This window comes from Saccostrea echinata, unplaced genomic scaffold (genome assembly GCF_033153115.1).
Source record: "Saccostrea echinata isolate AGI-Se365-2 ecotype Australia unplaced genomic scaffold, CSIRO_AGI_Sech_v1 ptg000002l, whole genome shotgun sequence".
NCBI classification, from domain to species: domain Eukaryota; kingdom Metazoa; phylum Mollusca; class Bivalvia; order Ostreida; family Ostreidae; genus Saccostrea; species Saccostrea echinata.
This window is the reverse complement of record NW_026889751.1, coordinates 3,922,501-3,938,957: the sequence shown is the minus strand read 5'-3', so window position 1 is coordinate 3,938,957 and position 16,457 is coordinate 3,922,501. Positions and strand designations below refer to the sequence as shown.

General features: G+C 32.6%; 1 protein-coding gene across 1 annotated transcript in view; it reads right to left on the bottom strand.

Moving 5' to 3' along the window:
- LOC133205539 (zinc phosphodiesterase ELAC protein 2-like) overlaps nucleotides 1-16,457 on the bottom strand; it is a 28,885-nt gene that overhangs the window by 5,351 nt on the left and 7,077 nt on the right. Inside the window, exons 6-18 of the mRNA XM_061341379.1 lie at nucleotides 14,935-15,012; nucleotides 14,653-14,699; nucleotides 13,122-13,192; nucleotides 7,743-7,785; nucleotides 7,453-7,486; nucleotides 6,800-6,956; nucleotides 6,438-6,656; nucleotides 5,843-5,961; nucleotides 4,365-4,458; nucleotides 4,025-4,163; nucleotides 3,102-3,250; nucleotides 1,204-1,267; nucleotides 24-147 (exon numbers count right to left, since the gene is read on the bottom strand). Of these exons, the coding sequence (XP_061197363.1) occupies nucleotides 24-147; nucleotides 1,204-1,267; nucleotides 3,102-3,250; nucleotides 4,025-4,163; nucleotides 4,365-4,458; nucleotides 5,843-5,961; nucleotides 6,438-6,656; nucleotides 6,800-6,956; nucleotides 7,453-7,486; nucleotides 7,743-7,785; nucleotides 13,122-13,192; nucleotides 14,653-14,699; nucleotides 14,935-15,012 (1,338 nt within the window). The remainder of the gene's footprint in view (nucleotides 1-23; nucleotides 148-1,203; nucleotides 1,268-3,101; nucleotides 3,251-4,024; nucleotides 4,164-4,364; nucleotides 4,459-5,842; nucleotides 5,962-6,437; nucleotides 6,657-6,799; nucleotides 6,957-7,452; nucleotides 7,487-7,742; nucleotides 7,786-13,121; nucleotides 13,193-14,652; nucleotides 14,700-14,934; nucleotides 15,013-16,457) is intronic.

The window sequence follows — 16,457 nt, the reverse complement described above, 5'->3', positions numbered from 1 at the left end:
ATCTAATAAAGAAAAATCCTGACCATTGTTTATAAAAGTCTCTGAGAGTTCATAAACATCTCCTGTGTAAGCCAGACTCCATCCTTTCTTATGTTTGATGCTGATACCACAGGAAAATGGGCAGTGAATCACATCATCAAACCTCATCTATAAAATCAGATGAAAACAAGCAAATTTAAAGGATTGTGGTTCCTTGCTTTTGGTGTCTTAGTGGTTGGGATGCAATTACTTATGGTCTTTTGTAACTGTTTTGTGTTCCTGTCTTGTGTGTTCATCACCAAAAAAAACCATAAATTTTTGAATTAATAAAAGTTATGGCAAAGATTGAAGCTTCTCAAAACTGCATCAATCTTCATGATGAAGGTCAAGAGGTCAAATATCATAAAACAATCTGAAAGGTCTTGTCAAAAGTAATGCACATGTGAAAAAATACGAAAGCCCCGTGTCTTCTGGAGCAAAAGTTATGGCCAAAGTTAAAATATTTGATACTGGTAAGTAAACTTCTAGGTCAATGTCATGAAGACAAAAATGATACTTGTATATCTTTCTGAAAGATGTTTTCATTGGTAATGTACATGTAAAATATAAAAGCCCTATCTTCTCACATTCAAAAGTTATTACCAATGTAAAAAACTTTATTTTGGAAAGATCTTGACTCTTGAAATGGGTAATACACATGCCAAATATAAAAGATAATCTTCTCTCATTCAAAAGTTAATATTTTTTTTTATTTGTTTATGTAGATGTGTGCTGTATTTTATCACTAAATATGTAATAAATATAATAATACGTACCCTTTTCCATACCACATCCTATATCAGCCCTAGGGCTGATATTTGTGTCTCAAGCTGACACAGGCTGTAATATGGAAAACGGTATTATTCTCTAAGTCTATGTATCAAAAGACTGTTAGTAGGTTGTGCTGAAAAATTTATCAGTAAACCACTAATAGCATCATGGCAAAGAACCTGGAGTACAATTTGTATATTAAATGATCAGGAATTTGATGCTCTCTAATTGGTCTAGACTCCCTTTCCTGAGGTGTACCTCAGAGAGAATTTACCTCAATATGAAGTTCTGAGAGGTTTATTTGGGTTTTCCCTCTTGACCAACCATAGATTTGCTTACATTTTTTTCAACCAATCAAATTGCATGTCTTAAGGCATGTATCAATGTGAATGTAAACATTTTAAAAATACTTACATATTTTAGTCCTAAAACTTTCATGATAGGTTCATAATTCTCAGCTCGGTAATAGTCAACAAACCTAATGAAAGAAAAAGGAAACATTTCATAAATACTTTATTTATGAATTACTAATACACGTACCAATGTAACTGTCATAAATTATTATGCATGTTACCGTATATACTCGCCTATAAGTCGGTCCGCCTATAAGTCGGTTGTATTTTTTAAGCTTAAATTGGAGAGATTGACCCGCAAAAATAGCAATCTTTTTATAACTCGCATATAAGTCAGATAAAGAATTTTGGACCAAAGTTTAACTCCCAAAAAAACGACTTATAGGTGAGTATATACAGTGGACCCTCAGATATCCGGACGCCAGATATCCGGACGCTTCAGTTTCCGGACGATATTTCATTGGAACAGAATTTTTTAACGTTATTTTGTCTCGTTTAACCGGAATTTCGCGTTCCGTATCCGGACGGTCTTTTTTCACCACAAAATGAATTTTTACGTTATATTTTGGTTCACTTATCCGGACGGTAATTTTTTTATTGGTCTGTCATCAACTCTACTCAAATTTCTAGATCTGAGTGTTAATTGTTGTAAAAACACTGGCCTGGCCGTTTGTTTAAAAAAAAATGATCACCTGTGACCTGTTATCAATGGCTTGCAGCAAGGTTAATTATAGGCTGATGGGTACGCATGAGACTCTCGCTTCTCTAACATGTATTTGATACGTATTAATTAAGGGAAATGCTTTTTATTTATGTCCATAATTTTTTTGTAGTTGGCAAATATATTTCTTTTACTGTTAGAATACAGTCATAACATGGTTTTATATACTGCTATTTATAGACATGACATCAGGGGTACTTTTTATGCACAATACTTTGTGCGCAACACGGATTGTGATTTGATGACATTTATAAAATCATTTCATTATTAAAAATAGTTAATACGATCCTGCTTTGGATGATTATGAATAGCGTACGTATACATGTGCAGTTAATTTCACATTTAACATTGATGGGCGTTCAAATCAAATAAGAATAGAGATATCAAAAAAAAAATTTCTCTACCAGCTCTACAGACTCTTGGTTGGGAGAAGTTGATTTATAAGACACTGGGAAGTAGAAATAATTAATGTTTTCACATAAATAACGTTTCATCCATGGCCGTAGGAATGGGGGGGGGGGATTGGGCCGTGCCCCCCCTCAATAATTTTGCCGATATATAGAGTACTATAGAAAACATACATACTACATGTATATACTTGTGCCCCCTCAATAAAAACCTCTGATGACCTTTTTTTTTTCTTTTTTTTTTTTGCTTGTCAAGGAAATTTTGGTAGTTGATAGTGCCCCCTCAACTGAAAATGTATGGGTGTGCCCCCCCCCCCCCCAACTGAAATTGCTTCCTACGGGCCTGTCATCCAATGACAATTTACTTTTTTATTTTATTTAAACAAGTATTGAGTAGTACTAACGTATATTAAAGTATTTAAACAATAAAACTTAATGATATAAAGCAGCATTCTTAGCTTTACTTTTGCAAAGGCCATGTAACTAAAATCAAGGTTCTTAGCTTTACTTTTGCAAAGGCCATGTAACTAAAATCAAGGTAATTCAGGTATCCAGACGCTTCACATATCTGGACAAAATGACGGGGAACCAAAGCGTCCGGATAAATGAGGCTCCACTGTACAGTAATTTCTTGATGAATATTAAAACATGTAAATGTACATGTACATATAGCAAGATTTAAATTTTTAAATTGCTTTTTTTCATTTAATATTTAATTTTTCCTCTTTTTCCTTTTTTAGGCAAGAATACCCTACAGACCCAACTGAGAGTAGGAACAATACTTGACAGCTTAAGATTACGTAAACATAAAGAGAATCTTGACATAGTTACGTGTAATAGTCCTGCAGATAGTAGAGCTCTGGTATAGAATGGAGGTAGATGGATTGCAGCTTCCTACAGGCCAGTAGATACAATGGATGATTTCCTAATCCATAGGCTTGTCTTGCTTCATAACACTTTTTCAGCACAAACGGTAAAGCCTATAATTAAACTGATGTCATGACCTAGACATTTTACTCTAATATCATACATGTACACTGAATATTGAACATCATAAATGCTCACTAGGCATTAACTGACTGTCAGAGAAATAAATGTGAATATTCATGTACAGGTAGTCAGGAACCTGTATATGAAAATGCAGCATATAAATAAAAGAAAAATAATATGTTACTTAAACATACTAAATTTGTAATTCTTGGAAAAATTTCTACCATACTGTAACTCTACATGTACATAGGCCTACAAGTTTATTTGACAATGCGTATTCATGTTGCTCTTAAGTTTCTGAAAGATTTTACTGTCTAAGACTTTAAACCACATTAACTTGACGGGTTATCTGGAAGGATATTTTATAAAATTTCCCTAATTAGACATTTTGACCCTTTCTTGCCCACTCTGACTCAAGGAAACATCATAACTTTAAACAAACTTGATTTCACACCACATCAGGAAGAATCCTGTAAAATCACGAGTTTTCTTGGGGGTTTAATTTTCAATGTTTTCGTATGAGGAATGAGAAGACCCATGAATTTATGTCCTCCATAAACTGTATCATTTCAAATATACAACTCAGCACTTTATTTACCACAAAATCAAATATCTTTGAACCAATATTTTTTTCTCAAACTATGAAAATTTGACCCCTTGAAAATATGTGATTTTACAGTAATACAATCATGTACCTGGTTCAAAGGATCTATAGCTAGAACAATTTTTATTTTAAAGATATTATCAAATTGAAATGTTCTTACTAAATGATGATCCAAATGTACGTGAGAAATGAAGATCATTTTGACTTTGGCCAACTCCTTTTCTATGTCCTTATCGAAGAAGTTTACCATCTGATTATAGGATCCGGACCCACAATCCATGATAATAGAGCTATCCTTACTGTAATCAACAATAACACAAATACATGCAAGTCAAAAGGCACTGCCTGGATAAAAAAAATAATCTCAAACAGTATGCTCTACCATTCTGTGGCTGGAATCAACAGAGATTCCTTTAAATTTTAAAATGTTTAATGATATAGCAATAATAGCCAGTGTAGTGCATGCTGTCACTTTCAAAAGCATAAAAAAAAATTCTTACTCAATTTTTACTAGGATACAACTTTGATTTCTGCCTTTCACAATGGTGGCACCAGAAGTTCCGAGAAAGATAATTTGGGGATAGGATTCAGGATCTACAACACAAAATATTGTAAGTAAACTGGTATAAAGTTAATGCTTTGTGGGTTTGGCCAGTTCAGGAATTATCAAAATATTTAAATCAGTGGTGTACTGTAAATGAAACATCTCCTGTCCATGATATTCTTATCTTTCACAGTTCAGCTCCAAGAATCAATTTTTTAAATGATAAAAGAAAATAACTTCATTTTTTTTTTTTAATTCTAAGTGTAAAAACACTCACACAATAATATTTATTGTTCTTGAACCAGTTTAAGTAAAACATGCTTATTGGGAACAAGCCCATTTTACTGTACTCATGAAAAGCTGATGAAATATTGGCTAATATACTTATTATAAATATGCTCTCTTTATATACACTGTAGATGTACTTTTGTGTAACAAATTTTTTCAGTTATTTTGAAAATGCATGTAACTGAAAACAAATTGACTGTCTGTCAGATGTTGAAACTCCAATTGTAAGATTTGAATCTTAATATCTCTGAGCCTCAAGTGCACAAACTTTATGATGATATGAAATGTTATATTACCAGTGCCAGCTTGTTGCTGTATGATGAAGTGAAATGTTATATTACCAGTGCCAGCTTGTTGCTGTATGATGAAGTGAAATGTTATATTACCAGTGTCAGTTTGTTGCTGTATGATGAAGTGAAATGTTATATAACTAGTGTCAGTTTGTTGCTGTATGATGAAGTGAAATGTTATATTACCAGTGTCAGCTTGTTGCTGTATGATGAAGTGAAATGTTATATTACCAGTATCAGCTTGTTGCTGTATGATGAAGTGTGATGTTATATAACCTGTATCAGCTTGTTGCTATATGATGAAGTGAAATGTTATATAAACAGTGTCAGCTTGTTGCTATATGATTAAGTGAAATGTTATATAACCAGTGTCGGCTTGTTGCTGTATGATGAAGTGAAATGTTATATAACTAGTGCAGACTTGTTGCTATATGATGAAGTGAAATGTTATATAACCAGTGTCGGCTTGTTGCTGTATGATGAAGTGAAATGTTATATTACCAGTGTCAGTTTGTTGCTATATGATGAAGTGAAATGTTATATAACCAGTGTCGGCTTGTTGCTGTATGATGAAGTGAAATGTTATATTACCAGTGTCAGTTAGTTGCTATATGATGAAGTGAAATGTTATATTACCAGTGTCAGCTTGTTGCTGTATGATGAAGTGAAATGTTATATTACCAGTGTCAGCTTGTTGCTATATGATGAAGTGAAATGTTCTATTACCAGTGTCAGCTTGTTGCTGTATGATGAAGTGAAATGTTATATTACCAGTGTCAGTTAGTTGCTATATGATGAAGTGAAATGTTATATGACCAGTATCAGCTTGTTGCTGTATGATGAAATGCTGTATTACCAATGTCAGTTTGTTGATACAGTGCCTCTAATCTCTGTACTTTTTCATCAAGATCTGAAACATTTTTCATCAGATGATCTCCCCAGTTTCGATCATATTTTTGCATTTCTATATTCATCCTGAAAACAGGAAACAAGAAATACATGGTACACTCTATCACTCTTAATAAAATAAAGTGAATCTCACAATTTTTACTGTTGCCTGTGATACCATTAATTTTCAAAAAAAAAAGCTGAACTGTACACTAAAAAATTAATGAAATGCTTAGTTTTTTTGTTCATACTCTCTGTAAAGTCATTTACTAGCACTAGGCACATGAGCAACAAAGCCGAAGATTAGAAGTGTAAAAAAAACCAAAGCATTCCTTAGTATATGTAAATTTAAGTTGGCAAGATGAAAAAAAGGATCTTGAATTTACTATTTCAAGTAGTAAAATGAAAAAAAATATCAGTGGAAATGGCAATTACATGTACATTTATCTAGGACACATTATCAGTAGGCAGAATTTAAATTATTTGAATGTAAAAAGTTGATGAACTCTGAAATGCCTTGCTCTGTAAAATATCTTTAGAGGAAGACCAGTGTAAGAACAAACCTTAGTGAAGAGTTGCCAGCATGATACACATACTCCATGAAGTTGGCAGCATTTAACACCTTCTGTGAGAAATCTTGTTCCTTCAGCTCTCCATCTCTCAATTTTGGAAAAATGTCTTTATTAATATGGTTCAACACTCTGTTGATATTGTACACCATTGGAGATACATTGTTCTGGCATTCCTCATGAAGAAGTAAGTGTTGTGTCTCCTCACCAAATCTTGAGGGGAAAAAATGTTGATTCAAATTCAACAAGGTCATCTCAAAGAGATGCATTCACTGCCAACAAGGCTGTATTCAAATGCAATTTCTCAAACAAAAACTTCTACCTGGATGCCATTAAGCTAGTTAAGCTAGGCTTACCTTTCCATAAATCTGCGGTACCTGTTACTATTCAGGATTTGGCTGGTAGACATATGAACCACCAAACAGGCATGCACCTTGCCACCCTTCTGGTATTCATAAAACCGACAGTTTTTTATTATACTTGTTAAATAATCCTCACTGGGACATTCAATCACTAAAACATGAAAAAAAAATCAATCAAACAACATACACTTAAGGCTTGCTTGTACAGCTACAGTCTTGAACACTGACATGAATACAATGGATATGTCAAGTATCAAGTATTTGTCAAATACTAAGGATATGTTGTGAATCAAGAGTCCCAACCCTAAAATTCCAATCTTGATACATGTTCTTGTATCTCAAAATCTCAGTTATTTCAAAGTCTGCCATTCTCCAGATATGAATGTTTGACTGTATTTCTGATAGTAAATGTGTTGAACTTTGTTGAATAGTACTTCATATACACTTAAAGCATTTAAGAATGGGGCCTTCCAGTTCCCCTTTCCTAATAAAATGTGAATACAAAAAACATGTAGAATTATTTAACTACAGCCCCCCCTCCCCTCCTAAATTTGCATCCTTCAGGGCATAACTTTACTGAAGCATTAATTTGTACTGCACAATTGTTGTTTTCTTTTCTCTAGAGAACTTCATGTAATTCAACCTACCAAGTAGGGCATCTCTTCTTTGTCTATCAACAGACTGGAATGAAACAAATGGAACAGAGGATGAAACAAAACCTTCAATAGCTTATAACATTATGATGTCACAATACAGGATACTTGGTATGTGTGGTGAAAATTTCATATCAAAGAACCCCAAAAAAATGAATTTTCAGTTTATATGTTCAAATATTTATTATTTTCTCTTCATTTCTTAGTTACTCAATGCATATAAATAAAACTTTCAAAAAATGGGATTAAATTATTTAGTGCCTCATCATTTCAAGAACACAAACCTTTGCACCAGGTACAGCCCTAGCTTCATCCTTATGATAAAACCTACAATAAATGATCTTTAAATGTTCTTCATTTTCAGGTTAAAATTTTGACATTTTTAATTAAAACAAGCTAATTCAGGGAATTTGTGTCTCCCATGTAAGGTTAAAAGAAAGATCTGAAAAAGTGCAGATGGAAAAAGAAAAACAAGATTGACCTTGACCTTTCAGCTTTTGGCCTCAAAGTCAATAGGAATCTTATTTTTAAGTTAGAGAAATTCATGACTTAAGTAAATTCATTGCAAAAGTTTACAGAGATCTGAGTTATCATCTCAAAACTATGAAAAGTGGACCTTCAGATATCTGGACACCAGATATCCGGATAATTCAGCTTCCAGACAACTTTTCTTGGGAAAAAATTTTTAAACATTATTTTGTCTCATTTATCTGGAATTCCAAGTTCTGGATCCATATGGTCTTCTTTTACCAAAAATGCATTTTTATGTTACATTTTGGTTCATTTATCCGGACAGTGATTTTTAATTGGTTTGTCAACTTTCATCAAGTTTACTGAGCTGGGTGTTATTTGTTGTAAAAACAATGGTCTGGCTGTTTGTTTTTAAAAGACAATTACCTGGACCTGTTACCAGCTATACCAGAGAGTTGACTTAGGGGAGTTCAGTCAACTGGCTAGCTGAAATGATTCATATGGCTATTATAAACAGTCTTACATCCAATGCACTGGGTTTTTTTTAATTTAATAAACAATTGTATAAACAAGTGTTAAGTAATAGTGCCAATGTATATTAATTAAAGTATTTAATAAACAATAAGACATATAGCTGAAATCAAGGCAATTCAGATATATAGATGCTTCACTAATCCGGATGATTCTGAGTGGGAACCAAAACATCCAAATAAATGAGGCTACACTGTATGCAATATATGAATTTCTGACCTTGGCCTTTGACCTTTTGACCTCATAATCCATAGGAGTTTTCTTTTAATCATATTGACTTAAATTACAAAATTTCATTGCAAAATCTCAATAAAAATATTTGACCTTGACCTTTGGACCTCAAAATCAATAGGGGTCTTCTTTAAGTCATTGGCAGTTATGATATAACATTAATTGAAAAAGTTCTAAGAAAAATAAAGTTATCATCTGGAAACAATTTTTTGCAATGTATGAATTTCTGACCTTGACCTTTTGAACTCAAAATTGATAGGAATCTTCTTTAGGAAATGGGGAGTTGTAATGTAAAAGAGCAAGAGCCACTTAGGGCCTTTTTTGGCCCTGAGAATTTCTGAAAAATCGAAACTGCTCAGTTTTGGTTGAAAATGCATATTTATAACTTGGACCCTTGGTGACCGTGTACCTATTGAACATGACGTAATTTTCTCTCTTGTCAATGCATTATGACGTCATAAAATGCGTCATTTTTCCCATATCCTGTTAATTCCTTAGAAATGGCCAAAAGTTGAGGTATTTTTTCAATATTTTATATAGAGCACAACTCCTGATCCAAAATATGCAATTACATAATGAAAGATCTGTTTCTGAAGATCACAAAACGTGTTTTAATTTTTGGATCGTGGGCTGTGCTCATATTTTAATTCTTTGCTGAAGGTAGTCAGATACGCATGTTTTCTGCAAAATTCAAGAACAATGTATTTTCTCAAAGCCTGTTTTCCAATACCTGGATTCTCAAAAAGAAATTTTGTTATAAGAAGTGAAAGCACTAAGTCTCTATTTTATTTTGATATATGAAATAGGACAGAGGGTGATAGTCGACTGATTGATATAAGGACAGGGCCATTTTATGCATAAAGTGAACCTAGCTCTTTAATTGCAAAAGCTCAAAATCTTTTTGAAATTTTGTCCAGAAATGAGTGTTACATAGACAGAATGAGGCAGAAAGCTAGACGAACAGATGGACAAACCAAAATTAATACCCCTCACTTTCAGTGAAAGCAGGGTACAACAAATACAGTACCAACCAGACCCAACCTGACACAAAGCAGTCCCAAAGCAGTCCCACAGCGGTCCCAGAGCAGTCCCAGAGCGGTCCCATAGCAGTCCCACAGCAGTCCCAGCGGTCCCAAAAAGCAGTCCCAGCGGTCCCAGAAAGCAGTCCCAGCAGTCCCAGTGGGCGGGGTTTATTAATTTAATGGGCGGAGCTTACTTAGAAATGAGATTACCAATAAACAATTTAACTATAAAAGACAATGGAAATTGATGATGCATTTCTTTCTGAGCAGGAACAATAAATATTTACAATTCTTGTGTGACAGTCATTTCTGAACTGTTAAGAAATCACAGTACGCATATAGAAACAAATAATAAATATTGAACAAAGAAGGTGTTCACTCCTACTAATAACATGAATATTTAAACAAAGTTATATTAATTTTTTACCAATTTCTTTATTTTCTGTGATTGATATTGGTTTCCATATTTATTTATTTTTATTAAATATTAAACTTGAGGCCAAAATAAAAAATACCTTTGTTTCCCCTAACGCGACCGACCCAATTAAAAAGCGCCGCTTGGAAAGTTTTTTTCATAAGATTATTCCAATATTTTTTTTTTTATGTTTATCAACTTTTATAAAAAAGAATTCCATCAAAATCCGTTTTTATCAGAACGACTGATTTTGTTTTATAATTTTCAAGTGTTTGTTGGAAACAAAATGGCGCCCACAACATGTCTCGGTTACGGAGGGTTAGTTCATGTTTTAAAAGTAAAGACGACGTATCTCAACCTTATGCCTTTAGCATATAAGAATCCTACACTCTTTGAAACACTTTTTTAATAAAATAAAATATACAATGACATATTAAGCGTGTTTCGGTTGTATTTACCAACCTATCTTAAAATTAAGTGCTTAGGCCCATATAGCCCCTCCTCATGATACCCCTCATGAGCAGACAAGGGGCCCACCTTGTGAACAAACCAATCAATTTCACTGCATTTTATTCAATTTGAGTTTTGATCTTGTAAACGGTTCATCAATATTCCTATGTTTACTACATCTATATAGGACCATTAGAGTTGTAAATAATTCTGCAAATTTCATCCTAATGAATAGAATTCAAACGTCCTTTCTTCATGCCTTTTATTCATGGGTTAAACTTCATGACTTTGACATTGTTTATGACATTTTATCATTTTTAGATATGGATTGTCTCAATTAATTATACTCAACATACTTTTTCAAAATAGATTTGAAATTATGAGACGTCCGTGTGTTTTTCTTTAATAAGGCCCTTGAAGATCGGTTGTTTCTTTGATTTGAATTCCTTTGATAATTATTGGGATAACAACATTTATTTAAACATTTGTCTGGTGAAGGGCTCCAAATTTAGACTTGTATGCGGCCATTGAGCAGTGAGAGATCTTTTTCGTGCCAGTATCTACTGCGACACTGGACCTAAGGTTTTATGGTCTCAATGTCCTGCATTGGGATTTGAACCTGCAACTTAGAAATAGCTCCTTACTTCGAGACTCCAAAACGAAATTAATGCTCTAGAACCACTGCACAATTCGAAGCCCTTGAAAAAGAACATTGCATGTGTAAGCACTGGAAGCTGATAGTACATGTATGAAAAAAATACTCGAAAATTTTTTAAACAGATGTATTCAATTTCAACAAATTTACTCTGGTATGAGATATTTCACAACTTCGATTGAATAGTAGCCGTAAATTAATTTACCTTAAATATTAGTCTTACCGGCATTTGTATGGCATTCTAGCTGTTTACAAATCGCTTTCTTTTGTACTTAACTTATTTATAAAGGTATCATTCCATTTCATTTTAAGAATGTATTTTCAAAGCTGCTGTCAAAAAAAAAAATTATTTGCCTACCTACCTACCCAACTTGAGATTTTTGGGTCGGGTTAGGGGAAACAAAGATATTTTTAATGATGGCCTGAATTACTTTTTTTTCTATCAGAATTAGTTTAAATAGATTTTATAATTATATAGAGCAAGGTCGATTCCATACTATACTCTGAATGCTTTTTTCTTACTGGAAAGTACTGGGGCTTTTGAAAAATTCTTTGTAAAATTTTGCCGAGTATTATATTTCAGTCATGACAATTTTCACTGGCTTGCTAATTTGATTATCATTAGATTCTCTATGCAACAGAAAACAATAACACTCAGTTTTAAGTGTTTTATTATATAAACGTTCGAGTGTACATCTGTAAATCACGAGAATGGAACCCTTAGATTATGTTTTAAATTAATTAATCCCGAAAAAAAATCTATGCACATTTATTGAAACAAAGATTTTTTTGCAGTTCATAGATTGAAAATAGTGTCATTGTTGACCAGCGTGTTCAGCGATGTGTAACACTGATACCATTCATTGACTTTCTGCTAATCATGCCCAAAGGCGATTTAAACCTCCAGTGTTGACAACACACAATTCCCTATATTTTCAATGTTTATTTTTTTAAATAAATGTACCTTTTTAATAACGTGTTTATAAATGAAAAACTTATTCATAAATAAATCCCTAAATACTTGTTCACATTGTTTATATAACGGAAGAATGGTAGAATAATTTTATTTCATGGTCATTTAATAAAAATTATTAGGTTTTATTTGAAGGCGGTAAAAAATAGCATGGATAGCATGGAATGCGTTTTTTTTAACATAGTTTTAGCTTTGTTCAATTAAAAAAAAAATCCAGTACAGTACTTCCCTCTGAATATCTTACTGTAATAACATGTTTGTTTTTTTTTTTAAATAGTGCCAATGCAAACTTTGAGTACATAATTTGATAGCATTAATTAATTAAATAAGTCTAGATAATTTTGTTTCAAACACTTGTATTAAAGTTTAACTTAAGGGATAAAAATCATCTCCTGACTTCCCTTTTAAATTACTTTCATTTTTTTAAAAATTAATTCTAGACTACAATTGTGTAAATTTAGAGCCCCTGAAGACATACAGTAATTACATGTATATATATATATATATATATATATATATATCTACTTGTTAAAATTTTGTAAGAAATCCTTGTTCTTTTATTTTTTATCTTAAACACCACTCTGCTGAAAGTAAACAAAACAACAACAGGGAGACTGCAAATTCAGAACACACAAGGGGGCGGAGCTAACATGTCACTCAGAACCTCTTTCACGCATGAGTGAACAAAGCAGTCCCAGAAAGCAGTCCCGGGGACTGCTGGGTCTGCTTTTTAGAGCAGTCCCACATCAGTCCCAGATCAGTCCCATAGCGGTCCCAGAGCAGTCCCACAGCGGTCCCAGACCAGTCCCGGGGACTGTTTTCTGGGACTGCTTAGGTGTCAGGTTGGGTCTGGTTGGTACTGTAATAATAAACGAAACTGATCCTTTTTACCAAAATAAAAATAAAGTTCTTTACCCAATGTTTTCTGCACATTGTCTTGATGTGTTGTGTCCTGTATGTGAACTGGACTCAGTATAGGCTGGCATCTGCAAACAACAAGAGGTCTATACAAGGTGTGGATGAACAATTCCAACAAATCAACAAAAGCCAGACATGCATTGAAAGATGCTTGCATATTCATTTGATATTCTGTAGACATGCTGTTCATATGACACTTTCAAAAAACTCTTTTTTAGAATTATCTTGTAAACTTTGAAATCATACTGAGGCCATCATCCTAACTGCCATGGCTACATGTATATATTTTTATCACCTGTAAACTCCTTTATACAGTGGACATAGCTCACAGAATATTGTTTTCATATCCATATATGTAAACATGTGATAAAAAGAATCTCCCATGGTTTGTGGTTAGATATGATTTTTTATCCAACTCATTGTGTGGTTTTATCCCCTCACTAAGACTTAGGGATAAAAACACACAACTAGTTGGATGAAAAAATCATCTCTAACCACAAATGATGGGAGATCCTCTATATATATATATATATATATATATATATATATATATATATATATATATATATATATATATATATATATATATATATATATATATATATAATTTACAGAAGAGATGGGGCAGTACACAGTGTGAATGGCTTTGGACCCAGTGCCAAGTGAGAAAGACCATAAACCCTACTTTTACCTTTTTTTATATTCAGTAAATCTGAATCTACTCAATACAAAACTTCTGAAGTTTATTATGTCCAGTCATCACTTCACCAACCAAGCCCTCACCTCCAAAAGAGGCTCTGCATTTTTATATGTTAAAGTTTAATCCTCTTTACTATAACTTTGTGCCAGGTTTGTTTAAAATTTGTCAGTTCTGTAGAGATAGTTTAAAATGTTACATCATGTACACATATATGTATTACTACCTAAATTCAACCAACATAATGGAAAAAACTTTGATTAGAAAAACTCTCAACATTTAAACCAGGTAGGTACCGACTCAATTGAACAATAAAATCTGAAGTTCTTAAGGAAGCTCTAAACACTGCACACTAAAGAGTTCTATTTGTAGGGTAGTTTTATTGAGTTAGAGTGATCTGCCATGAGATGAAAAATAGAATAAATGGGAATCTAAAGCTACAATTTCTTATGAACTAAAGTATTCTTAATATTATGTTAGACCAAGATTAAGTAATTGAATGCATTATTTCCATTAATTTTCCCGATGCACGTAAACAACAGTGATTTCTGTTCACAAATAGTTCATGGTCTTTGAACATTTTTTCTGCAGAAATAAGGCAGGCATCCTATGTTGAAAATGAACTAGATACACTGAATATGTGCACCTTTATACGATATATTTTTCTCAAAGTCTAAAAAGCATTTTTCATTAGTGTTTAGAGCTTCCTTAATCAAGATGCAATTACAAATGATTTATGAAACATGGCTGAACTATTTTTTTTTTAGTTAAATAGAATAAATAACATTTTTATAATAAAGATATCAATGCCTGATTTCATTTTTTCAATACCTCAAACACATAGGAATAAACATCAGTTACACTAGACTCCTTCTCTGCTAAAAAAAAAAAAAAAACTTTCAGACACATTGATATCCTAGACATCACAAATCATACATCTATTTACCAATTAAAATAAATATATAAATTTGAATTTGTCGGCCTTCACAATTATAGTACATGTAATATCAATTAAATATTCTATTTAAGAAAATACATGTATGACTACTCTGTAATCAGATTGTAGATATGAAATGTGTGAGCCCTTTTGATTTTCTCCTAGTTTTAACATACCTGAACTTCCTTTCTTCTTCAGGACAATGTTGCGAACTTTAAACATTGAGCAATCAATGTTTACAGAATTTGTGAGTTCTAGAAAAGACAAAAGACATGGCATTATTATAGAACATGATAAGCATGAAAAATACTTAATGTTAACAAGTAATTAAGAACCCTCTAAACACTGCACACTAAAGAGTTCTAATTCTGTGGGTTTTGTTTTTGTTTGTTTTTGTTTTTTTTTTTTGCAATTAGAGTAATCATCTAAAATAAATTTAAATTCATATTGTATTATTCAATATACCAGTATAATCAATTCAAGCATTCTAAACATTTTAATAGGCCAAAATAAATTAATTTAACAATAAATCTTTATGTATTTTCTCCACTTAATAAAACACCATTGATTTCTGTTCATCAATACTTCAATGTCTTTGAACATTTTTTTTCATGGGGTAAATGCCAAGTATCTTATGTTGAAAATGAAATAGATAAGTTCAATTTTACACCTTTAAACACTGTAATTTTGCAATGTCCAAAACCCATTTTGCTTTAGTGTATAGAGGGTTGTCCATCCCTAAAATCCTGACCTACTTCTGGGTTAATTGCAACACAGCTTTCCTCGAAGATGCATCAACTAACAAAGTTTGAGGATCCCAAGCCTCACAGTGTATAAGAAATGATTTGGACCCAATGCGATGATGTATAGCCATAAAATTCCAAAATGAGGCCACCGTGACCTTCTTCAAAGTTTCAACACACTTTCCACCCATGCATCAGGTGACAAGGTTTGATGGTCCTAGGTCTCACAGTATAAAATATATGACCATGACAGAAAACTACTAATACATGGAGGCCAGCTAGACAGAAGGGTAGACTGGATACCCATACCATAATATAGCCCATCAAAAGATAGCCATTAAAAAATATCTTTAAATTCTCCAAATTACACATGTCTACCCATTCTGAATTGATCATTATCAAGAACCAATTTATGAAGTTTCTCCCTTCCAGAAGTATTAATTCCATAGTGGACCATCAGAATGGCATTGCTCATAAGCCACCTTTCTGTACAGTATCAACTTCTAATGGTTCTCCTATTCTAAATTCTTGAATGGACAAAATTTGCCATGTTGATAAAAAGGACACTTTTTCCATACATGATTGTCTACACCATTTTATCTTATACGTGTGGTGGATACTACCCATTAGATAAACATATGCTTTATTCAAGGGTATGCCTTATCAAAAGCGCTTATGGTTTTGACACAATCCTCCACTTCAAGCCAAGTCCAGTAAATTTTATTTATAGTCGGCTTTTATACATTTATTTATACAATTTAACAAATAAGCATGAGATATGATAGCTCTTTATCTGACTTTAACAAATTTACACAAAGATAAAATTTTACTAAAAATTTGAGATGGAAATATATCGAAACTCCTATTTATGAAATTCTTGGGTTAAAAAATGAATAATAATGAGCAAAATTGTTCATCAAAAAAATAAAAGATTCACTATTCCTCCATGAATTGTC